General features: G+C 38.4%; 1 protein-coding gene across 4 annotated transcripts in view; it reads right to left on the reverse strand.

Annotated features, from left to right (window-relative positions):
* Positions 1 to 1,214: 1,214 nt before the first annotated feature.
* ZCCHC2 (zinc finger CCHC-type containing 2) overlaps positions 1,215 to 26,035 on the reverse strand; it is a 45,647-nt gene continuing 20,826 nt past the window's right edge. The window contains exons 4-14 of one of the 4 annotated variants that reach the window (XM_058831724.1): positions 25,818 to 25,889; positions 21,813 to 21,925; positions 19,811 to 19,905; positions 16,247 to 16,330; positions 14,300 to 14,357; positions 11,391 to 11,526; positions 9,847 to 9,911; positions 8,873 to 8,967; positions 5,916 to 6,044; positions 3,731 to 5,239; positions 1,215 to 2,724 (exon numbers count right to left, since the gene is read on the reverse strand). In XM_058831724.1, coding sequence (XP_058687707.1) covers positions 2,657 to 2,724; positions 3,731 to 5,239; positions 5,916 to 6,044; positions 8,873 to 8,967; positions 9,847 to 9,911; positions 11,391 to 11,526; positions 14,300 to 14,357; positions 16,247 to 16,330; positions 19,811 to 19,905; positions 21,813 to 21,925; positions 25,818 to 25,889 — 2,424 coding nt within the window. In that variant the 3' untranslated portion in view covers positions 1,215 to 2,656. Of the gene's footprint in view, positions 2,725 to 3,730; positions 5,240 to 5,915; positions 6,045 to 8,872; positions 8,968 to 9,846; positions 9,912 to 11,390; positions 11,530 to 14,299; positions 14,358 to 16,246; positions 16,331 to 19,810; positions 19,906 to 21,812; positions 21,926 to 25,817; positions 25,890 to 26,035 lie in introns of all 4 variants that reach the window. The other 3 variants (XM_058831723.1, XM_058831726.1, XM_058831725.1) reach the window with 3 other exon arrangements.

Here is a 26,035-nt window from a genome sequence, read left to right on the forward strand (position 1 = left end):
CCTCTGAACTGGTTTCTCCAGAAGTGGGTTGTTCTGGGGAGTAATCTGGGATAAAAATCCAAGATAGTCTGTGGCCCTTGGCTCCACAGATAAACTGCAGCTTAGTAGTAGGAATCAGAAGTACTTTTTAGAGCAGAGAGGGATGAGTCCTCAGTACCCTTCTCTTCCTAAGTACAACCTGAGCACATCCAGAACTACATTCCTATCAGACTCTTCAACTGCCCTGCAATCAGGCAAATTTTTCTAATCTTCTTCCCTACTCCCAGCAACGCCTGTTGCCCTTCCATTTCTTTTATCAACAGAAGATCTCACTTTCTGGTCACTTAGGACACACATTATTTGCATGCCAGTGAAAAAACAAAAATGTGTTTAACCTGGATTTTAGCCCAAATCCAGGAGCCATCAGGTTAGGATAGGCTTACCTGTTCTGAAAGGGCTGAGGTCCAAGTCCTGGGTCTATCACACAAGGATGACCTATTTCTACCAGGAGATCCCCTATATCTTAAAGAAGTTTAAATCGAGATACAGTATCTTGACTTCAGACACAACACTGACCACAGTTTAAGTCAAATACTCTGGGCTTTGCCTCAATAGTGACAAATTCCAGCCTAAATGGTAGCTTGCCAAAACCCTCCATGATCCCATCCCTATACCCAGCAGCAGTGATTCGTCATTCTCAGTGATAAAGGACAATACAGGCACACAGGTACTTTTTTTCTTTTTTTTTATTGCTGTTAATTCAAGGAAAAATGTTGCATAAAATCCAATCTCTTCTAGAAATATAAGTGACCTTTCCAGTACATTTCAAATATCAAAGTATATGGTAAACATACAAATAAAGAGAAGGTAACATACCTCCTATTTACAGTACAGTATTTTAAATCATAAAATAAGTTCCATAAAGTACAACTGGCAGGTAATTCACAATACAAGTCCATTGGTGGTTTAACACCCTCACTTCAACTCAAACGCAGTTCATTCATTTCAAGTGGTCCAAAAATACCCAGATCAAATAAAAATTTTAATCAAAATAATTTTCATTTACTACTTAAACTTTTTTTTTTTTTTTTAAATTAAAGCTTTCATCTACCTCCCTCCCCTTCCCCCCCTCCCCCAAGAAAAAAGTTTCAAAATGTACACTGGTGCTATAAATATAAATGCTACCTATGAAGAAATGTAGTAATCAAGCTTTTTTTTTTTTTTTTTTCCTTCAAGTTTTTTGTTTGTTTAGCAATTTATTAGACGGTTGAACCAAAGACTGATTTTTATTTCATCCCTCTACCGGACACTGGGTCTGATTTTAAGAAAAAAACCATTTCTGCCATGAACTGTGAGGAATGCCAAACCCTATGGATATACAGTGGTAGTTGTTCATCGGTGTTGAATGCAGCAGTCAAAAAACACACTCGTCTTCCAGATAACCTCAGTGCACTTTAGGAAATCAAATATTACCTGGAAGCAATTTAGTACATATATTGGCTTTTAAAAATAAAATAAAAAATACAGCAGCATTAAACTTACTTACTCATGATACTGACATGTTTAATACCATCTTAACACTCATTTCAGTCTTTCACATTATACCGTAATTACGCATAGTGGTAAATTGTTATAAAATAGTGACTTTTCTATTTGGTAGACAGGTTCTAATACTAATACCTGACTATTTTGTAGAAAACCATAGCTTTTGTTGAGTTTGAAATAAAACATTTACATTCTAAGTACAATGCAACACTGTAATAGTTTAGGAAAAAAATATTCAATCAAGTAATGTTCATTCTGTGTTGACACGATGTAGAATAGCTTTAAAAAAGGAAAAAATGCTGTCAACTTTCATTACAAATGCAAACACACTGAGTACAACATTCATACCATTTTTTCACCTTTGTTGCTGAACATACAGGCTAAAAAGCTACAAGGGAAGAAAAATCTGTCAATTTAAGCTCGTTCATTTTTCTAAATCTGTTCCAGTCCACACAGTTTCAGCCCCTTCCTGCTCTATGGATTTTCCTTTGTTTGGGCCTCTCGAGAGCTGCGTATCTGTATTATTATCAGGTATAGTACACATACAGTATCGTGTTTTCCTTTGGACTCTGCTAATAGGATGTTTGAACATCTCCCCTCAATTCATGAGCATTAAATTTAGAGTACGGGCAGGGTCTGTATGAACTGTTAAACACTCATGCAAGTCCAACAAATCCACATGGACAACCAAGGAAAGAAAAGAAAACAGCAGCATAAGGAGAACAGGGAGGGAGGGAAGAAGATTGTGGTGGGGAACATGACCAAGTTTCTTCTTTCACCATATGGCTGCTCCACCAGTGATGTCAGAGGTCAGAGGAATTTTTTTTTTAAACTGCAGTAAACATTGCACATGTCTCAAGTCTTCAGTGCAAAAGCATGGTTCGAATGCTCTGTCTGATTGTTTGGCTGTGTGTGTGAATTACATGCATTACGCAAGCCTCTTGTAGAACCAGGAGGAGACCAGGGACTCAGCTTTCTTCTTTTGTACGGAACAGAGGTGCAAAAGCAATGAAAAATTCCAAAAGAATATAAAACCGGGAATGTCCCAAAACACAAGACCAACCTCCCCCTCCCACACACACCTTCCCCCAATTTCCCAAGCTTCAGTTTAAGTAGGCAATGTTTACTTGTTTCAGTCTGCAGAATCCAAGGTATCATTGGAAGGGGGAGGGGGAGGTGCGTATCTCAGTCTGTAAGTGCCTAAAACAGGAAAGAGAACTACTAAGTCACTGCTCACAATTAAAATGGATTACAAAACCACTACAAGGTATCAAAATGGACATGCTCTTCAAAAGGCACTATCATCCTCCAGTCCTTTTAAAGTAGGTCCTCAGACTTTATTCTATTTTCTTTCATCCTCTTGCTAGAACTGTACGTTTTAAAAAAAAGATACAGAGTGTAGATATAGGACTTGAGCTCTACTGGAAAAATGAAAATAAAAGATGGTCCCCCATCAAGGTTCATCTTTCCTGTTCCGGTCCAATCAAACTACTAAAGTCAGAATGGGAACAAGGGCAGGAATCAAAAATAGCTTGTGCTCAATGCAAACCCTGCATTTTCCCCATTCTTCTGGACAGAGAGAGAAATGGAAGCTATTCCTTTTATATTTAGTTCCAATCAATTTCTGCCTTTTTGCTGCAACTCTTCTGAAAAGTTAAATGTATTGCATGACAGGGCACACAAGGACAGCCGATTGTGCAAAGGTAAGCCCTAGAAAACGTTAAATATCAAATATCAAATGGCTGGTCTATTGGTTTTTCTTTCAATTCTCAGAAATTTTAGGAATCCAAGGTCATATCATAGACAATAGTTGGTATCTTTCACTTTTTGCCAGTGAATTCTCTCAAAAAGCACCCCACTGAATGGGAATGGGAAAACTGAAACAACATGCAAGTCTCAACATAATGCCAAAACCAAACCAGTGAAAAAAGAATGACAATTTAGGACTGGTATCATTTGACTTTCCAGCTCTGAACCCATTTTCAACTTCACGCTGTGAACCCCGTTCCCTCGCACTGTTCTACAAGATTTTCAGGCAGAGATAGGATACTTTGCAGTTTTAGAGCAGGTCACTAGTGCACAACCATTTACACGAAACATACACACGCACGCACACCTTTCTGCAAGACCAGAAACAGCACATTCAGAAAGGTAAAGAGAAACTGCTAAACTCAAAAGCAAGTCCGCTGGGAGTTATCATGATTACCTTGTTGACTGGCCTCCATGGATGACTGCTTACAGTCCTGCGCATAGTGTCCACTTACACCACAATTGTAACATGAAACGTTCCCATTCTTCTTGGGTCCCGACCCATTTGTGTTGGCAACTACGTTAGGTGCTGGATATACAGGATAGAACCTCCCAAATCCTGCCATCTGCTGCATACCATAGTTGGCTTGGCTCCCCATCACTGGGTCATGCATAAGCCCGTTTGCATATGGAGACTGAGGCAGGAAGAACGGAAGTTGTGTTCCATTGCTTTGATGTGCTTGATTGAGGTAGCTGCCATTGCAAAGTGATGGCAGAGTGAAGAAAGATGGAACTCTGTAGACTTGTCCATGAAGTGGGTTATGATAAAAATAGCTATTAATCTGAAGGCTGCCATTGGTCCCACAGCTACACCTACGTCCGCAAGAACCGCAAGGGCCAGATCCCAACTGCTGCGGAGGTAACATTGTCCCGTTAGTGTTATTATTCCCAACAGCGTTTATGTAGGATGTGCTGTCACTCTGTGCAGTGCTGTGTGTCAGAGCAGGGCTCGGGCTGGGGGCAGGGCCTGGCGTGTGCGTCGGGATTGCAGGAGGAACAGTGGACTGGACCTGACCAACACCGAGGCCAGCGGACTGAGGTGGTGAGGAAGTTGCTCCAGTGCTCAGCACGTTTGTGTTCTGGTTGGGCAACACACTGGTAGCGTGAGGGCTGCCTGGCAAAGCGTACGAAGCTGGTGGAGGTGGCGGTGCTGCTGTGGAGAGACCAGCTGCTGGAAGAACTACCTTGAGATTGGTAGGCTGAGGGATTGCTCCTGGGTTTCCCTCAATGTGAGGCACCATTTGATTCAGTCCTACCACCTGGGATGCAGGTTTTGTGATGGGATCTGTAGTAGGAACTGGGGATCCTGGGAAACTACCTGGATTGTGGACTGGGATAAAGGCAGTATTTGGTGATCCAATACTTAAGTTTCCTGTCGGCTGCTGTGGTCCATTAACTGTGCAACTTTCTGATGACCCCTGTGGAGAGGGTATTTTCAACCTATGTATTGCCAAATGCAAAGCAGGGCTACCAGGCTGGACAGAATGTGGAAGGAAAGAGGATGGGACTGGCAAAGGGGAAGCCATGAGCTCAAGGCGTTTCTCAGGTTCACCAGAGGTCACTGGGCCCATTCCCGCAGGAGGGGAATTTGCAGACTCTCTTACTGGCGAGACAGCGACAGGTGTGGTAACCAGCATTCCCATGGTTTTACCATCTGCAGATATGGGTGGTGGGACAACTGCTTCAGGCTTTTGGGCAGCGCTGTGCATCACACAGTGTAAGGCAGGCATGAAGGAAATATGCTGGAACTTTGCATTCAAAGGATCTTCTGAAAGGCTCCCATTTTCATTATTCACTGAAGAGATCTGAGCAGATGATTTGTTCATATTTGATGAACTGACAGCACTGTAGCCTGTAAACCTGGTTGTATTTTGATTCCCAGAGTCCTCAGAATTGCTGTCTGTGTCTGTGGGGACAAAAGCATTTGTCAATCAGAATGAATCTCAAGCAACAGAGAATCACGCCCTGGGCTCATTTACCCATATAAAACCTATTGAGTTTGATGACATGAATGATAGTTATGTCTTCCCAAACCGTGACAATTTCAAGATTCTTTTCATTCATCCAAATTAAGCTAGGTCCATCTTCATGACTTGCCTATATCCACCTGCCCAACTAGCTACTGTGTCTTTGACTCATGTATATCTGCAAATACAAAGAGCAGGACACAGAGTGAATTAGGAATTTGCATCTGTCTAGAAAGATATTATTTAAATTTGGAAGGAGTGGCAAATCGTCAGTACAAAAAGACAGAGCTCCCGGACATGCCACACATAATTTCATATAAACCCAGCCCCTTCCATGCCAAAGTTTTCCACATTATTGTACTGTGGAAATTTCTCAAGAGAATTGGATCACTGAGGCCAAAAAATTATGACATATGTTTAGACCTAAAATTCAGTGGTATTTAAACAGTGCTAGAAGCCCTCAACGCCCCATCATAAAATTCGCAAAGAAAAATGTATTCTGTGCCTAGTTCAGAAAACAAAAGTACCTAATCAAACTAAAAAAACCTACTAAAAGAAATGCAAGAGATTAGTCTAGGAATAAAGGCATTCATGCACACTCTCCAAAGATACAACCTCTGTCTTTTTCTTCTTCACTATCAAAGCTTTCCCGCCCATCGTGTCGTGGACTAGAAGGAGAGCTGTAACTTTCAGATGATGTTTCTCCACACGTATCATGACCAGATCCAGCATCCAAATTCAGATCTAAAAATACAAGTTGTCAGTTTTATTTTTCATCTCAGTGTATGGAAGTGAGGTTATTTTGGCTTTCTCACATTTCATGCTAGTTGAGATTTTAGTCTGTTCCTACTTAATTGCATCTGTCCCCCGTATTCCTATCACTTCCATTCCCAGCACTCAGGACTGGTCTCGTCCCTAAATTTGTGATCAGTGAATCCTTGGTGTTAAAGAAGGTGATACAGAAAATTGGTATTTATGCAAAGCAGTGAAAAGCATGATAATCCTGAATGATTGCTGTGATGTTAATACCAGGCTGTGCTCCAACACTGATTTCCTCTGAACAGTAGCAATCCAGCATTTCCGCTGGCAGAGCTGCAGTGCTCTTCAGTGATACAGGCAGAAAGCGAACTCAGCAGGACATGGCAAAACAATGCACCACTTCACAACTCACTCTTCTAGAACAGGCTTTAACCAAACTTTATCAACAAACTCTATTCATAGAAAAAGAGGAGAACTGAAAAAGTGGTAAATTGTTTTCTAAATTCTGAATGGATCACAGGACACTCATTTGCTGGAAACCAGCTTTCAGGGTGGGTAGCTGCTATGGTTTGGCTTTCAAGTTCAGCCTCAGAGGGGAAGAAGAATTCACCCTCTCTCAGAATCTATGACGGACACTAGCTGGAAACCCCAGCCTGCAAAACCTTGGTTAGCAAAACTTCAGGACAAAAATTAGAGCATTTATTATAATGATAATTATAATTTATACTCATTTTTTATTGCTACTAGAAGTGAAACAGGTTGAGATGGCTCATCAAAAAGTTGCCTTAATGCTTCAATTCTTGAAATAATTTCCTGGATTAAACCCGTAATTGCTTAAATGATTTTAACAAGCACTTTGAACATCTAATATAACCTGGAGCCCCCGTGTGAACCTGAGATCACTAAGAGCCAGAGTCTAAAGTGCTAGTCACAAACTATCAAGTCTTAAAAGTTACCTTTGTAACTAACTAATCCTTCAAACAAGCTCAAAATAGGGAGGAGAAAATGAAAGAAAACATGATGCAGTTAAAAATTACAGTCTCAAAATAGGGCATTTCAAACCAAGTCTGGATATATAAACCTAGGCAGAGTTCAGACTTATTTTCTCCCTTAGACTGTATCTCCAATAAGTATCTCAAAAGACATTTTGCTGTTTATACATGGGTTGAAAGCTCATCTCTGAGCAGGATTTAATGGCTTCCAGCCTCTGAGGGTTACAGCTTCTTTTTGAACCAGCCAACAGTTAACAGGAGGCAATTTCACATCTGTAGAGTGGTGGGTAGAAAGCAAACGGAACTCCTATGGAAAAGCATTCCCTACTAACTTTGCAGAATCAGAGAATCAACTAGGTTGGAAAAGACCTCTAAGATCATCAAGTCCAACGTATGCCTAACATCACCTTATCAACTAAATCAAGGCATCAAGTGCCACATATCCAGTCTTTTTAAAAACACCTCCAGGAATGGTGACTCCACCCATTCCCTGGGCAGCCCATGTTCTTTCTGTGACAATTTTCTAATGTCTAGCCTAAACTACCCCTGGCACAGTTTAAGTCTGTGTCCTCTCCTCCTGTTGCTGGTTTCCTGGGAGAAGAAACCGATCCCCACCTGGCTATGCCCTCCTTTGAGGTGGTTGTAGAGAGTGATAAGGTTTTCCCCTTATGCACCACTGCATCACCTCCTAAAGTCATCATCAGTTCACAAAAGCTCAGTGCGCTTTGCCGGACAACTGAAACAGTAATCAATCAGAAATGCATGCAGCAGAACTCTGCTGTAGAGTGTTCTCTGCTTAACGGCACTTAACTATAGCTTTCCAAAATTCTTCTAGTTTTGCTAAGTTTGTGAACAGCGAATTCTTAAAGTTTTAGTTGAATGCTTTTTGTAGAAGGTAAAAACATCTGTCCATAAAACACATAAACCATTCAGAACAGGATCCAGCTGGAACTCTCCAAGTTAAGAAGCAGTGAAAAGAAAGAATGAAAGCTTAAGCAAGATTGTATCACAAGTGGAAGCAACAGAAATACAAGGCACTTCTAAGAGTTCTTTCAACACTTAGGCCAATTAGGTGGTGTAGAAAAAGGCAAACTCTTTTTCAATCTTCTGTCATGAGAAGAAAGACAAGGTCGGAACTGATATCGGGAATTTAGAAAACATCATGATGGCAAAGTCAATGAGTAACATAGCCCTTCAGAAATTTGTAATAAAGCTTGGAGACTCAGTTTACTAAAGGAACACAAATTTAATTTTGTCTTACAATTGACTGATGTACACAAGTCTTGGCCAAGACACTACATTTAGGATTGTCCTAATCTGAAAACTCTGCTAGGGCAGCATACACAGTTCTGTGTTGTAGATCAGTGGTCACTTGGTTTAAACACTACAGCTCATCAGTGATTCACACCACAGGTTTTGTACAGGTATCTTGTGATCCATTACACAACAGATGAAGAAACTAGTAGGTTGGAAAGAGAACACTAATGGCAAGATGCTCCATATCCACACACTCAGACTGCTAAATTTCAAATGGAAGTAGCCCAACAGTAGTTGTTTCTACAATTACTCCAGCCCATAAGCCAACGTACAGAGACTTCACTAGTATTTGGCTATCTATGTATGAAGAGACATACCCCAAGCAATTGGATACAGAAGACAGAGTCTAATGTGTTTATAGAGCAAGTGAAAGCACAAATTAGGCTGCCAATAGACTTGCACCAGAACATTTTTCAGACTTGTGCTTTCCCCTTTACAGAAGACCTCGAATAAATCAGCTGCAAGTTCTGTTTCTTACTAACAGCTTTGGAAAAAGCACCTTACCTTTTGCTGTCCCAGTACGGATGTGCTGTGACGGTGCAACTCGAACTCCATTGCTCCTGCTAGTCAACCTGCAGTCAGTTTTCTTTGCTTTCTCCCTGTGTAAATAATTTCATGGCTTTTTTGCAAGTGCATGAGCACAAATAACCAACCATGAATGAACACAGAATAACACTGGAAACAAAGGCAGTGACTCCAGGCCAGAAACAGATTTAACAGATATAAAAACAAACCTAAATAATGAACAATGAAATAGAGGCTCCTGGTGCAATACACCAGGAACTAAATCTGCAAGCAGTGTTACTAAACACTGTGAATGAAAATCTGGATAAGAAAAGACACCAAAAAGGAAGTGGTGCAAAAGTCATTTTAGAAAGCTGATGTGTGTAATGCAGCCCTACATCGGTCTAGCATAATAGCATCTGGAAACTTGGAAGTAGGCAGAGTATTAGGTAAAGGTGGAAGTGCTTTCATTTCTCACAGTACAGAACTGTATAGCCTGCAGGAAGTTCTGAAGCCCTCTGATGTGCAAATTATCTTCAATAAGACATTTCAGCCAGTTACCAATCTTCAATAAGACATTTCAGCCAGTTACCACCCACTTCACAATGTTAAAGTTTGCCATCAACCAGCATTTAATTTTCAGTATATTCTGGATAGCTTTACACCTTTTAAGTTTCAAATAAATGTAAAGAGAAAAAGGCAACTTAGTACTGGTTTAGAACATACTTCTACTCCATCTTTTTATTAAATGCCAAGCAATATTTTGAGAAATGAGGACATTCGCTTCAATTCTATTTTTCAAGTTATTTCTTTACAGAATAAAAAATAAGGATTTTTATGTAGTTTAGCTTCACACTATACCGGCTCTTGTGCCACCACAGCAAATAAAAGCACTTAATTGACTGCAGACTCTGTTCGTCAGAGTGAATGCATTACACTTCTTTTCTGGATTACTGGTTACATGGGAAACCTACTTTTCCAGCTGTGGTTTTCCTTTCTTCTTGCTTACTGCAGACAGACTTCGTTTTTCCACTGTGTGCTAGACAGAAAATACAAAGACACCAGTCAAACAACAGAAATGGCTTATCAAAGCCAAGAAAACACCTTTTCTAGACCAACAGGTCCACAAGTCCAAGAACAGTAGGCTCACAGGTGCTATAACCACCAAAAAACCACTTGTTCAGCGCATCTGAGCCTGTAAAATAATGCATCATGTCTTGTGTTTACAAGAGAATCAGCAAAAGACTCAGCAAATTACTACTTGCAAATATGCCAGATATATCAATCAAATTATTGTTTGCATACTGTTCTTCCTCCAGAGGATAAAACCAAATGTATTTCATCACACACCTGCTAAAAAGAACTATCACCAAGCTTAAGGAGCTACTAAATTTATCGATATAAATGGAATTATTTGATAGTTGGGAGTAGGAAGTACATGTGACAAATTACTTCTGTGTAGTGACAAGAAGGTACCTAGCCTTAAACTGGAGGTTTAAGCTGCTAAACTAAACTGTAGAATGCAACATACAAGCACATAAGAAAAACATAGGACCTATGCAATTTTTTATGTATACTATCACTAACAACTCGTATTTGGCAAGGAAGTAAAATTTATGAAAACTCTGAAATCATCTCTGTCCAAATCATTGTATCTGGTCTTCCTTTAAATAGCTTTTCCTCTGCTTTAGTAATTAGCTTTTTCTTGCTTCAAGCTTGCAGTATTTCAAGCTTTGATGCAGTCTACCATTTCATGTTTAGAAGCCAACCTCAATTCATTACCCTGCTTTATGAAATAAGGAAACTATTTTTGTTTGACTTGCTATTCCACACATAACAATCAATAGCCAAATTCCAAACATAAATAAGAGTAATATCAAGCAATTCTAATATTCTGGATTTTTAATATATAGGCAGTGAGCAAGCTTCCTTCCCCCAGTTTCATTAGCAGATAATTTTATTTATAAATAATTATTCTGCTTACCTACATTCACAATGAGATTGAGCACTGAAGAGACACAAATCTCAGACAAAGTGTATATGCATCCATCTAATAACTTTTTTCAATCATTATTTAAATAATGCAGGTAAGATAGAAAGAATGTTTAACTTGTTGTACCTACTGTAGCATTAACACAATTTAGCTACTAATACAGTTCCTAGTTTCTTCCTTGCAATAAGAGAAATTGCCCAAGCGTTCCAGAATCCTCTCCGATCACAATGCTAAAGTAACAAGAAAGTGCCTAATCAGAAATTAACATTAGACTTTTCTGATTACTTACATTCTGCTGGGAAATTTTGTTTTACAAATTCATGAACAAAATATTCAGCTTTCTGAGACAGTGGTAAGGAATTATGAAGCATTTTCTAAACAAGGTAAGTCAGTAGCAACTTCAACACTTATTTTGTATAATTTTAGGAGCACCTTTCATGTTTTAAAGCTAAATCTCATCATCTGTAGTGGGCAGACTTCTCAAATGTCTCAGAATATGGTTTTAAAGAATAACCAGCAACACACCTGGTCAAGTAGGTTACTACAGTGCTCTGGGTGCTGCTGGACAATACAGCTTTTCCTTCTCCAGTCCATCACCCCATTCTGCTCCGAGTGCTGTATGTTAAGGCTATCCAGTGAAGAACATTTTGCACTGCTAGTGCTGCTGAAAAGAGAGAGAGGAAAAAAAAAAAAAAAGCCCCAAAAGTTATGCTGATATGAACAAACCTGCAGGCTTTTCTTACCAACATACATATTTCGCATCATGTTGGGATATTTTGCTTTCAGAAAACCCTAGGAATTTTCAAGTGATTTAAAAGATGTAAATTACAGCAGTTCTTGTGCTCGAAAGTTATGATCTGACCATAATTTGAGTTCCTTTTTCGTTTGTCTACTATAATTTGCTGTAGAATTCAGAACAACAGAATTTGTAGAAAACAGTAATTGAGGGAAGAGTTTTGTTGGATACTTCTACACACAAAAACTTTGCTATTTTCATACCAGATGTGTGGAAATGTTCCAGATAGCAATGTATTCTGAATTCATCTTCTTTCTTAACATTAATGACAAAACCAGAGTCACTTTGTAATCCCTGTTTCAGATTTCATGAGATACTTAAAGAAAGGAGCACACAGTTACTACAGATCATACTGCAGCTGTGTTTGTTTCAATTTCAAAATAGTTAACTTGCTTTGCATTTTTACCTTCATGAATGCTAGTTTTGAGTAGTGCAGGGAGAGAGGAGTTGCACTTGGAATTTACTTTGGACTTCACAGTGATTTCCACTGAAGCTTTGCTCTACAGCAGCTGGTCAGAAGCAATGCTCAACTGAGTGTGAGACCACTGGTAAACAAAAGCTGCTGAAAAAATAGTCAGGGTCCTGACAGAGTCAGTAGAGCACAGGGATCTATAACCTTTTTGTGTCTCATACAAAAACATGCCTTACTGCTGGCTGGATGCAAAAGAAAAAAAGAAAAAAGGAGTTAACACTTTTAAATTCTTATCTAAATACTTATGCTGATAATTGAAAATGCCTTTTAATTCAAGGCTGTTGGCAAGTGGCTTCACAAAGGTTACTCCAATATGAAATGTTACTCAGTTCCCATGATGGCAGAAATCCAGCTCACTTCAAAGCACAAGACATGCTGAAGTTCCAGTAGCTACTTATCAAATACCTCTGTGAGTAAGGGCTCAAACTACTTAAAAGATACACAACAGAATATAAAAAAAAAAAAAAGAAAATGGCAAGAACCCAAGAAGGTCCCAAAAGATATATGTAAGCCCCTGACTGCAAAGATGGAAGCAAGGTCACTTTATAAACTACCTATAAAAGTGGAGGTAAACGATTTCACTGCCAAATTTGCAGTCATTTCATGGAAACTGTCGTATTGCTGAAGTTTTTGTTTTGTATGTGTGACCTCATTCCTACCAGTAAATTTTTGAACTTCTCAAGAGTAAGGCTGCAATTCTGAATGAAAACAAGAGGTAGACAGATGCACACTGTACCAATGCTATTTGAGATTAACTGCTTGTGACTCCAAACAGTTTTATGTGTATTTAAAATAGAAAAGTTTAATTCAGTGTCATTTCTTTACAACCCATCAACAACAGGCACAGATTTTAAGGAGCCAGACACATAACCCAAACAGGAGAGGACTAACAGACCCCTAGCAGTCAAGAAGTAAACACATTTCCCCCTCTTAGATAAACAGATAGTAACAGTTAACTAAAGGAGTTTCTTTCTCAGGACTTTGTGGATATGTCTGTTCCTCTCTTTCCTACCTAAAAGATAGATCCTAAACTACAGTCAGACTTAGTGTAATTCATTGTACAATGAATAAAAGACAATTTCTGTATTAACAACTATAAGCTACTAATTTTGAATCCTGTTCTGATGATTTTGTAGTAGGCTGTATGTATATCCACCAGTGCAATCACAGATTTTGTCAAGATGACGCTTTTGTTCTTGAGGAAATATACACTAAAAGTAGGAGAGTTGAAAACCAAAACAGACACAAACCACTAACTTCTCTTGTGGTGAATTCACAAGAATTTTGTCTGTTAAAAGACCTGTGGACCTTAACCAACACTGCTCTGTGCTATGTTTATATTCTAATTACTGGAATTCCAGGTAAAGTTTCACCACAAGATAAATACCTTTTACAGATAAATCAACACTGAACAAAACTGTAAATCCCAATAAATTTTGTATCCATTTCTTTCCCTTAATTTAATTGAATTATTGCACAACTATGTGCAAACATATCTTAAGTTTTTAATCAAAATACATTAATGAGTGAATTCACATTAGGTACTTCAGGGATCTGAAGGCATATATAAACTACTTTAATATGGTTAGGAACTGGTTCCACTTACAATGGACATAAACCAGCAAGCTGCGCGTGCATTTGCCAGTAAGCAAGGGCAACAATGGACTACCTTCTCCTATAAGCTCCTCTCTGAGGTTACTTAAGCTTCAAATCAACATCACTGAAAATTTTCAGTACAAGCATGGGGGTATGTGCACATAGGAAAAACACATGCCATAGAGATTGCTACTACTCATAAACACAAATCAAAACATCAATTCAAATAGTGAAGATTCACAAAATTTGGATAGCTCTTCTTTCCTAAATTTTGTGAATCTTCACTATTTGAATTGATATTTTGATTTGTGTTTATAAGATGAGTAGTAACAATCTCTATGGCGTGTATTTTTCCTATTTAGAAAGATTTAGAAATAGAGTCTTCTGAACTATTTTTCTAATAGAGATTAAGTTAGTAACAACCTCCCAGACAATAAAAATAAGACCAGAACACCCCAGCAAACAAAAGCTCCACAAACAAGCTTTAATCTAGAAGGACACATACTCTCAAAGCACTAAGAAATGGAAGTTCAGACAAGTAACATGCTCACATGACATCGTAGTACCTACTTGGCAACAGGACTTTTTCCATTATGCTTCTTGTGAACTGCTGTGTGTTGCATTACATCTGGAAAAAAAAAAATCAAAGCCAAATTTCAACAGCAATTCTATTTCATCTTTTAAATCAATCCAGCAAATTCACCCTTCCATCACTACCAGGCACATAGCAGAAGACATCTTCATTAAACAGCCCGGCTTAATTTACAGTGCTGAAATTAGCAGGTGCATAGAAGACAAATCAGTTTGTACAGATGATATTAACAAGACTTTACCTTCCATTTCACAGAAGAATGAAAGAGAGGAACCATGACAATGCTAATGTTTGCTCACCTCTGTATTTAATTCTAAGCACTGAATGCATGACTGAGTATCACCCAGTATGAAAGAATAGAGAGGAAAGGAATGAGTCAGAAAAAAATACAACATTTTGTAATTTCTTCTTTACTACTGAAATTAATCGCAAAACTTTGTAACATTCTGACTAGCACAAAAAGACCAGTCCTACACTAAAGTACTGCGTTCTGAACCTTAAAATTCACTATGCACGTAAAACTTAACAAATTACATCTGACAAAAAGAAATGCTGCCTTCAAGGCCAGGCTGGGTGGCGACCCAAGTAACCTGGCAGAGCAGAAGGTTCCCTGCCTGTTCCCTGATAGTTTGGAACTTTAAGATTGCTTCCAACCCAAACCATTCTAAGAGTCTATGAAAAAAACCTAAGAACTTTAGAGACACAGTCTACCCTTTTCTTTAAGACAACTGTTAAATTTTAGCAAAAGCAACTTTCCTTAATCCCAGCTATTGATGATCTTAGTATTCTTGGTACTTATGATTTTGACTGAACTCCTCTCAATGCTACACGTAAGTCCAAATTATAGTTCAAAATTTTGAGAAAAAAAATAATGATTTTTAAACTTCTGGTAAACACCAAAATGGTACAAAAGGTATTCTGAAATGCATTTGTAGTTTCACCAGGTAAAGAGATTTATGTATTTTTAAGAACAATATATAAAAGACTATTTGATCAAAATTGTAAATTTACTTGCTGTGTTCTGAATTCTTAAGAATATGGCAATGATTATTTTCATAAGAAAAAGCTGTTCAAACTGCGTATGTAGATTACTGAATCCACAGAAGTTCAACAGCTAACTTCTTATGAGTTATTAATGTGAAAGAGGATAAGAGTGCTGTCATTACTTGAAAGCCAGCATAAGTGTTCAATGGTCTGTGTTCACACATCAGTCCCCTTTCCCATCCTTTCCATCTACCAGGAGATTATATTTGTTTCCTTCCAAAAACATTGCAAAACTGGCTTGCTGTTCCTTTCAGAATGAAACTACTGACCAGACACCAGGCTGCTGCTTCCAATGTGTGAACTGTTTTTGAGGCATTTGAAAAACACCAGATTTCAGACTGTAATCAATATTCACTACAGTCCCAAACTTAGTAACAGCCCGGAGTATCAAAACAGCATAGGTTAAGAATAAGAACAAGAAAACTTACTCCCTTCTGTGTAAAACTAGAGGCTAAACAAATTCGGCATATTTAATGTAAAACAGTCTGCAACCCTTGAACTACTGCGCTTAACTCTGAACCCTGGTAACTGAAGAATAAATAGGTAAAGACTATGAAAAGTCTATAAATAATGAAAATAATAATGAAACTATGAATAATCTTGGCTCAAGATTAATTAAATTGTGAAATATATATTCCTGGTTGTTCAGCACAGCTGTGAACTTCTGCACTCAAGCTCTCTATGAACACTGCCACTTCTTGAATTACAGAGCAACCTCTTAAGGAAACTGCTGAAAGTACACAAAAATTCTTCCTTTGCACAGCAGATTTAATTCAATTTTTGTACCACTTTATACCAATGAAGAAATCAGTCAAGTGTATGATTTCCAGAACTGAATGTGGTAAAATATCTCAAAGAACCACCTTTGAGTACACAACTACCTTCCTCCTGACTTGAAGCTTCTGAACTGTCCTCCTTGAAGTGTTCTGCTGTCTTAACCGTCTTCAAAGAGGGTTGTAAGTTACCTGCAGAGAATAAAGTTCACGTAGTAACTTTATAGAGCTCGAACAACTGCACAGTTCCTTAATGTTTTCACTAAACTGGAAGCTAGGGAAATGGAAGACTGAACCTATTGGTTTTCATTTGACAGCAATTTGAACATTGCCTCCTTCAAAGCAGGCCATCTCCAAAAGTAAGGCCTCTTAAGAGATACTTTTATTTTGAAGAAAATAGTGTCAAAAATAATTTTAATCCTACGGTACAATTTCAAAAGGCTGTGATCATGAAAATTATTAGAGATATTCCTACTATGCTGCACTTCAGATTTTTCTTCATAATCATTTTATGTCACAACAGGAAATGGGAGGAGAGCAATGACAGTTACTAGCATTCTTCTGCAACAAATTATACTCCTCCACTGTCAAATTATTCATCTGCCAAAAGAGACCTAATTTGGGCTAAAGTCTTCTAGTGCCCTTAAGCACAGTCTTCACACACCATTTTTGCCTTTTTATGCCAGACAGGATGAAAAAGAAGCAGGAATAATATTCACAGTTTTGTTGCAGAACTATCACTTCCATGCTCTGGGAAAGGACTTAGTTTGTTAAAGGATCTAACTCTAAGAGTCTGCTCTTTCCCTCTCAAAAAGTTACAAGTTAGTGCAGGTAAAAACATCTGAAAGCTGTTTCTTAGGAGCTTGAAACATCAATAAGAAGATCCTTCTGAATATCATGTGCATGGAAGATACTAAATCCCCAGAGATTATGCTCTCATGTCTACTCCAACCTGAAAAATTGTCTAAACAACTGAATTTATGAACCAGGAGGGAGCTAATTGATTTCCTCTTTAATGGAACCATAGCAGCATAAATTAAGCTTACTGAATACTCAGTGTGAGATCCCAACTATTATTTCAGGTATAAAGCCTTTCACCAAACACAGAATTTACTTCCAGATAGATTTTCCTTAATAACTTTGTATTTCTGTGAAAAGGTACTTTTATCCCTGACTATATATCAACTGAAGACCAACTTAAGCCACAAATGCTTTGTCTGTCAATTCATTCTGCATGTTCTATTCGAGAACTACATGAGATTTTTCTTAAATATATGCTTCCTTTCCCAACACTGTCATGCAAAACATGCCACTATGACTAACTTGCATTAACAAGTAGCAGGACTACAGGAATCCCAAATAGGAAACATAGAAAAACGCAAAAACCAACAATAAAAAACCCCCTCACGCATCACTTAACTGGGGTGATTTTGACAACAGGTAGGGTGAGTACTTTTGTCTTAGTACAGCTTCTATTAGCCTCCACCACAGGAAATGTGACTCTGAGCTACCCTGAAAGTCATCCAGTCCCCCTTCTCAAAAGAAAAACAGCTATGCCTAAATTTATCACACTAATTCTCTTCACCAAATGTTTTCTTAATATCTAACTCGATGTCAGGGCCTGAATTGTGCCAATGGGCTTTGCAACTCTTCCCTGCTCACAGGTGAAGATCCAATCTGGTACACTGCAGTTTGGAACTTGGGGCATGACTGCTGGGAAAAGAACTGGCAGATGCCTCACACAGGGCCTCCATCCTTTGGCTCAGGAGCCGCATTTGAGCTCAGGCCCTTGCCTGGGGGGTACACTGCCCGCACACCTGTGCCTAGACATGAATCTTGCTCGCCCTGTTCTTAACCCTGACCTACTGACTTGTTTTCCCGCCTTGACCTCAGACCTGCCTCACTACTCTGGACTTGTCTGGTAATCACCAAGCTCTTGCCTGCCCCTGGTCCCAATCTTCCTCATAAGAAGTTAAGCCTAGTGCTTACTGTCTTATCCATCAGAGAGAACAGATCATCCTCCTTACATTAGAACTCTCTGGTATTCGAAGACTTGAATCATCTTCCATTTGAGTCTCTCCTCCCTGCTAAACAATTAAGTTTCTCATCCTGTCTGTCATACATTCTACATCTGACAAATCCCCATAAACTTTCATGTACTTATTTATTATTATAAAAATTATCTCACGTTTAAGATCACTTTGTAATCTGTAAGACTTCAGACAGAACTGACATTTGTCTATTCTCCTGATCTACCCACCGGCAGATCACTTCTGCCCAGTCAACTCTGTCTTGATGGAACTTAACACTGGTTCATTTTTGAAACCATTTCAAATTACCACCATGTACAGCAACACATTTGCAAGTCCTTCCCAGCCAGATGCAGTCTACAGTCTAAAATATGCACACTGTCCAGTGTGCCCATCATTAACATGAATCTTTGTGGCCTTTGGCAACTCCTTCCTCCCCATGCAGCCTTTCAGTACAATAGCAGTACAACAGAGGTGTCAATCTTTACAGCCGTAAATTCCAGCCAGTTCTACAATCATCCTGATTGTTATTACCTTAACGTTTTCACAAAACTGCCATGTAAGAATGTACAAAGTGCTACTAAAAATGTTAGAAAGTGACCTATAGCTTCTACCCTAACTACAGTGCTTCTGTCTCATCATGGAAAGAATATATTTGTCACAGATCACACACACCATTTCAAAATAAAGGCAGCTGTCATTCCTCTATTTTTTTCCAAACGAATACAAGCCCCCTGTTTGGAACCTCCAATCTATTCAATTCCTTACTAAGATCTTTGTCAACTTCTGAGGCAGTGGCGATACAGCCAGTGCCTCAATTGTCATGGTGTATAACATGCACTGAAAGAATAAAAGATTCAATGGAAACAAAGATCACATCCATATAGAGAAATGAAGCTTTGGTTGCACAAACAACTGTACTACATAAATAGGTTAAGAGGGCCAGCAAAGAAATCTCTGCAATGCAAATGCTGGAACACAATTCTGTATGTTCTGAAACTAGGGACATCCCATCATTTATGTACTCAAAACAAATACTAGTTTAAATATCAAGACAGATGCTTAATCGACAAAAGAAAAAAGGCAGATGTGATTTTTCAGGTCAGTTCAAACCTTTCGTTCCAAAATAAAGGGGAATTTATGAAATTTATGGAATTGGGGAAAGGGGAAAGGGGAAAGGGGAAAGGGGAAAGGGGAAAGGGGAAAGGGGAAAGGGGAAAGGGGAAAGGGGAAAGGGGAAAGGGGAAAGGGGAAAGGGGAAAGGGGAAAGGGGAAAGGGGAAAGGGGAAAGGGGAAAGGGGAAAGGGGAAAGGGGAAAGGGGAAAGGGGAAAGGGGAAAGGGGAAAGGGGAAAGGGGAAAGGGGAAAGGGGAAAGGGGAAAGGGGAAAGGGGAAAGGGGAAAGGGGAAAGGGGAAAGGGGAAAGGGGAAAGGGGAGGCAAGCTGATGCTACATAGCATGTTACCACTGACAAAAGTTTGAGTACCTGCTCAAAAAACTATTCATTGACCAGGAGTTCAAATACAACCAGTATTGTCAAAAACAACACAAACACAAAATTATAAAACTGTACTTAGGCACAGCAGCAAGAATAGCTTTTTATAGACTTTTCATTATATAAAATAGTATTAGGATATTTCTTACTGTGAGTGTGCAAAGATTCTGATGAAATTGATTGGAAGAAGTTGTATACTCTCTGATTCTGCAGAAAAGCTTGCGATGTATTTGAAAATAGCTGCCTGAAATTTAAATGAGAGTTTTTTTAACTACATAACAGAGTCATAGGAAGAACACAAAAATTTACTACAGTACCATTTAAAAGCAAAATGGGCAGTTCTTAAGAAGTCCAAACCCTTCAAATTGCACATTCAGCATAAACAATGTTAAACACTACTTTTGAACTTTGCTGTTAAGTGATAGTATAAGCTTGGAGTACAGCCAATGTAAGAAATTGGTACAATGATTTTTTTGAATTTAAAAAGGCAAGTGCTTTTGAGTCATCCCAATTCAAATATCTTAGCCACTTGTAACATTTTATGAAAGAGGAGTTTGGACTGAGTCCAAAACCACTGGACTCTGTATTTTAAAGTTTATTTTTTTTAAACTGAGAACACACTTATTTTCCCAAAACAATGCATCTCTTTCTTAAATACATTCATATGGTTAATTAATGTATTTAATTGATTAATCTATAAGATCAGTATTTGAATTTCATAATTATCTCCAAGAGCAAAGGGTGGGATTCTCAACATTGCTCTGCACTGGTCTGAGTCACCAAGAGGTCAGCGACAAATTCTATTAGCTTCAAATAAGAAAATAGGCCAACAATACATGGTTTTCACTTCCCACACACCAAAGTCTCAGATATTATTTGCCAGGAGGCACTACCCAGTTCTATTTCTTTGGAGGAGGGGCAGGGGAGAGCAACTTTTGGCAACTGGGCACATACTGAAACCCCCAAATAAGTATATATGCTAAAACTAACACTGAAAGAAAAAGGAATTTGAAAACAGTAATACTATTCTCTTGAGATTATTCATGTAGCATTCCTGTATAGTCACAACACAACCAGCAAATTGTAGTTACAGTTGCTTACTCTAACACAGTTGGGTATGTTCAGAGGTTATCTTTGAAGTGAGTCTCTTGGGTTTGTAATTACTGTGCAGTGAGGCTTTACAACCTTTCTGTACTACAATACATTCCCTTCAGTCAACCTCTGTTTAACAGGTTTATTGATTTAAAACCACTATGTTCATTAGCCAAAATTGTTCAGACAGATTATTTTTTGGCTTGACAATCAAGCCAATAGACAGACAAATATTACAGACCAAAATTTGTTAAAAACTTGGCGAGAGGGTGGTTGAGGCTCAGAGTGGCTTCACATCTTCTTTAACTAAAATATCAGGACAAAATGCTAGAACCAAGAGAACATTATGAGTAGGAGTTTGAAAAGCAACTACCCCAATTTAAGAGACACTGCCCCATTATGACATTATGATGAATAATTTGTTTTCAACAAGGTTGAACAATCCCGACTGAAAAGGACAAACATAACAAGGCATCTGTACCAAACCAAACAACAACAAAAAAACAAGTAGGCAAACCCAAATTCATATTACTGTTCTGAGTCACAGAATTTGACCACCAAGTTCTCTCATGACTAAATAGCATATGATAAGGCATGGACCATTTTCTTACAAATACATGAACTACTTTTAACTTTATATACATGCTTCACTACTACTGTTTATTCCTTTTAAATTCCATTCTGTTTCTCACTCTATCCTGTCATAAAAAGAACCTATGTGCTCTGAGTTACTGTTTCTAGTATTTCTAAATATACCCTTGTGTAAAGGAGGTAGTAGTATCCTTCCACAAGTGCAAATCATTACTATATAATGCTGCTTAGGACAAATATTTCCCTAGTTGTACAATTACTTCCAAAGAAATAATTCTACCAAGTCTAGTAAAAGTTTTAATTCAAAGAAAATCTGAGAGTCAACAGTATCTGTTTAATCACTGCCTTCCCACTTTCTTTGCAAATTTGTTTTAGGTAGCAGAATTTCCACTGTCCATAGGAGTCATCTGGCTTGACTTCAATCACTTTTCTGGTGATACATTTCAGGCTATTTGCTAAAACATTTACCTGATTATGGGCTCAAGATCAGCATGCCTTCGTTCCTCCCTCTTCTGAAAACCCTGATTTAGTGCTCTTAAAATAGTCTTGTCAAATGCTTCAGAAGACAGTTCCTTTGGGAGCTGAGAAAAAGGTTAATGTGAAAATTGAGTAGTTGACATCTTAAAGACTGTATTTGTCCACTATGCGTCTTTATACCTTTTGGTATCAACAAGAAACTCAATTGTTCCAGTTTGAGTGATGTATTTTACAGACCAAAGGTACAACGAATCAACATCATATAGTTTTGCAAGAGAAACACTTTGCTGTAAATCCTCACACTAAATCCAGGCATAAAATTGTTTAAAGCTCTATTTGAAAGAATTATACTCAGAAATCTACCAATACAGTGGTCTTTTCCAGGATAGCTTACAGCCTTTTTTTTTTTTCATTTATTTCTTTAAATTTTTCACACATAGAAATTAGCTCTGAAAATAACATGAAAAAACAAAACCAGGTGTGACTGAATGCACTGTACTCATTATCATCACTTAGCTAGATTAAACTATTTTAAATAAACAGGAGTATAAAGGAAACCAGTTATTTAATACACTAGACTTCAGTGGGCAACATTGAGATTAATTAATAGCAAGTCCTCCCCAGTTGCTATTAACATGGAAACTTCTTACCAAAATTCATTGTAACTTTCCAATGTCAATATAACAAATTGAGGTCTTCTGATGCTCTAGTTGAGATGGCAAATTCTTGCTACTAAAGAGCATTTCTGTTTTAAATGAAGAATAAATGAAGCCAAAAGGTACCAGAAATTTACTGCAGAAGTGTACGAGCGAGCAAATCTCCTATCCTAGTGTTTTGTATGTAGATTTGTCTCTGAAAACAGCTAACTTCTTGTCTTTAAACCTTCCATGCAAAGGAATGCAATTCCTTCTGTAGTTAAAGATTCAGTTATATGAACCCAAGATTAGGTGCTGTCATGGGGTTACTTTACCTTTAAAAAAAGTTAAAGTTGCTGGAGACTGCCTGGAGTCTTTTCTCCTGACCAATTATCAGTCATTGCTGAGAACTGACAGCAGTTTTAGCCATTGAAAAGTGGGATCAACTTGTGAACCCCACCTTAAAGTGTAAAACCAGAGCTCTCTTGTTCTCTTTGTTTCTTGGCTGTGAAAGGTAGCAGAGCTTCTGCCTCTCGCTCTCTGCCCGGCCATGCAGCCGGGCGGGGGCCGGGCGGGGCCTGCCGTTCTCCCTGCCGGGAGATGGGGCCTGCGGGGCTTGTCCCGAGCTCTGGCCGGGCCAGGCCGGCTCCTGGCTCAGCTGCAGTGATGGAGTTCACCGGGAACTGCCGAGTAAAGAAGGAGAAAAAACTCTGGACTTGCAGCGGGCCAAAATAGCAACTACTCTCTTCAGAGCAGCCATGAGGAACTTTCCATCGCAGATGGCTTCAGCTCCTGCACCGGCTGAGGCCACAGAACCATCTACAAAAACCTGGGCAAGATTTTAACTCTTTCATTACCCAGACGAGACTTGCAGATTAATCTTTTTATCCAGAGAGAGAAAAGGAGAGTGATCAACATGAAAAGAGACTTTATAAACTACCAGTGACAAGAAAGAAAAGAAGCTTCAGGAAAGGTAGAGAATTAAGAAGATGCTTTAATTAAGATGAAATATTTTTCTGTTAAAACTACAGAGATGGACAATGAAGTCCTGAAAAGAACTCCTTTAATTCATGACGGAGTATGGGGAGGAATAGAGTGTTCAAGGTAAAATTTGAGTAAAAAGTAGAGTAATTGTGATATAGTGAAGTGCTGGAAACCGCAAAGAGAAAATTGGAAGCCTTGGGGGGGCAATGAGAAAAACTGTTTTCTGGTGAAGCTCACAGAAAACAGATGAAGAAGACTTTTGCTTTTGAATAACTCATCCTTAAAAATGCCATCCCTAAACTCATGACCCATAACACACCTCAGAGTGATGTGAGATAGGAGGAGTGGGCTCTGATAACAGCAGCTCTGGGCAGCCGATATCAGGGAAAACTATAACAGAAGTAGTTTTCTTGTGAGAAACTCCATAAATTAACAGAAAGAAACTTCTGTTTCTCTACAAAGACTGGTGAAAAGACTGTAGAAGGAATTGGGACTGTTTAAACCGTCAAAGTTCTAAAGTTTTTGTCTCTGTTGTCACGTGAACAAAAGAATGGTGGGTAGTAAGAGATGAAAAGGTTTTTCTGGAAGTTTATTCTGGTGTCCTTATTGTAGTTTGTTAATAAACTTTCTTTATTCCTTTTAAGTTTTGTGCCTGTTTTGCTCTTGTTCTAATCCATATCTCATGGCAAGAAATAAGCAATTTTTTTTGTTAGCTACTGGTTTAAAACCACGACAGGTGCTTAGCTAAAGGTAATGGGATATCCTTGTTACTTACAAGCTTATTAGTCCTTCCACATACGTGGGTAATTTCCTACTTGCAAAGAGGTTTTTCATGCTTATCACCTAAGAGAAACCAGTCTCTAATATAAAGCATCCAAGTTATGCCATTTACTACCTTAGTTTTCCCACCAATGCTTCTATCCTGAAACAATTTTTACCATTATCTTATTTCTATTACATGCAGCATTAGAATTTTCCATCAACTATTTTGACCATTCTTTTCTGTCCTTAGGAAACTGAACATACTATTTAACAATGCCATGTAGATTGGAACAAGAACAACAAAAAGACAAAATGTAAGGGCATATGAAGTGGACATTTATACTTTTATGCTTTTTTAAAGCAAGGTGTAAGTTCTATCCTGCTTTATTTAACAATTCTCTCTTCTATACTTACAGCTATCAAACCAACGCAAACTAAATACATTTTTCAGCTCTGCACATTTTCCACAGAAGACCTCGGGAAGCTCACAGCAGCTTGTGGTTGTCTTCCTCTTGCTCTGCCATCTCTCAGACATTGCTGGAGCAGTCAAGCCAGCACACTGAACACCCTACATCAGTCAAACAGCTCTGGATCATGTCTGCTTTCCTGGCTCTTCCAGGGAGCAAGTAGGTTCTAGGAGGTCAATTTCAGACACTGATGTTTGTCTTCCCTCACAAACCAAGCTCTGGGAACTCTTAGAACCAGATATGCAACTAGATTAAAGCAGTTGTGAATATTCACTGCTTCATTTCTGGAATACTGGAAAACCACGCTGATAATTTAAACTGAACAAGACAATGACCTTTGTACAGTGACTGGCTTTCTGCTCGCAATTAACATTGCAGTTAAGGACACCAGATGCCATCAAAATATGTTCAAAACAGATCTCTCATTACTGCCCTGCAAAAGGAAGAGTTCAAACATAGAATAATTTCTCATAATAGGTGGAACCCAAAATATTAAGACACTGGCAGTGAACACAGTTTGAAGTCATCACACTGAAGGGTCTGCACATGGCCAATGAACAGAAATGTATTCTCTGCTTGGAGCATGGGGGAAAACAACTGAGAGAACTTTTAGCTTTTTTAAACATGGACACACATGCACATACATGCTAGATTTTCCTCAAGTTGAACTCTTTGTGATGATGAACAAACTTCCTTTGTTCTACTGAAGAATACAACAGTTGAATTAAAAATTATTACACTTATGGCTGTGTCTCATTAATCAAATGTAACGAATTCCACTCTTTAAGGTCCTTCTAAGGAGAACACAAGCAAATGACCAGTGGTTGTACCTATACATGACCTCTGTGGGGAATATTAAAAACTCGTCTAGTAGTTTTATGGAACTTGAATTAAAACTCTAAGCACCATTCTGGATGAGACAAGCAATCACCTCCTGAAAAATTCAAACATTCTGAAGGACTGCTCCTCCTGTCAAGATTCTTCATTCAAATTGATGTAATTAAATGGTTAGTACAATTGTGAAGTATAGGAATTTGCTAGCATGCTTTTGTTTCTGTAATTATACCCCAGAAATCATAGCTCCCCTAGACTACTTCTGAAGTTATAAACCTGATGTGTAAAGACTACTTTCATATTTGAATACATACTTTTAGCAGGAATTCCTGAAGCTCCTGATGTGTTTTTGTTACACATGTTACTGAAAAATCGGACCAGGTTACCTAGAATAAAGGAAAAAAGAATGAGGAAAGTTTCTTTTTCCAAATTTCATAGCAATTAGCTTTTCAGAACAATTCCATAAATTTGGCGATCTCAGAGTTAACACTCACAATTAAGCAAACACCAGGCAAAACGGGGATAAGGCTGT

Source organism: Poecile atricapillus, chromosome 2 (genome assembly GCF_030490865.1).
Source record: "Poecile atricapillus isolate bPoeAtr1 chromosome 2, bPoeAtr1.hap1, whole genome shotgun sequence".
Taxonomy (NCBI): domain Eukaryota; kingdom Metazoa; phylum Chordata; class Aves; order Passeriformes; family Paridae; genus Poecile; species Poecile atricapillus.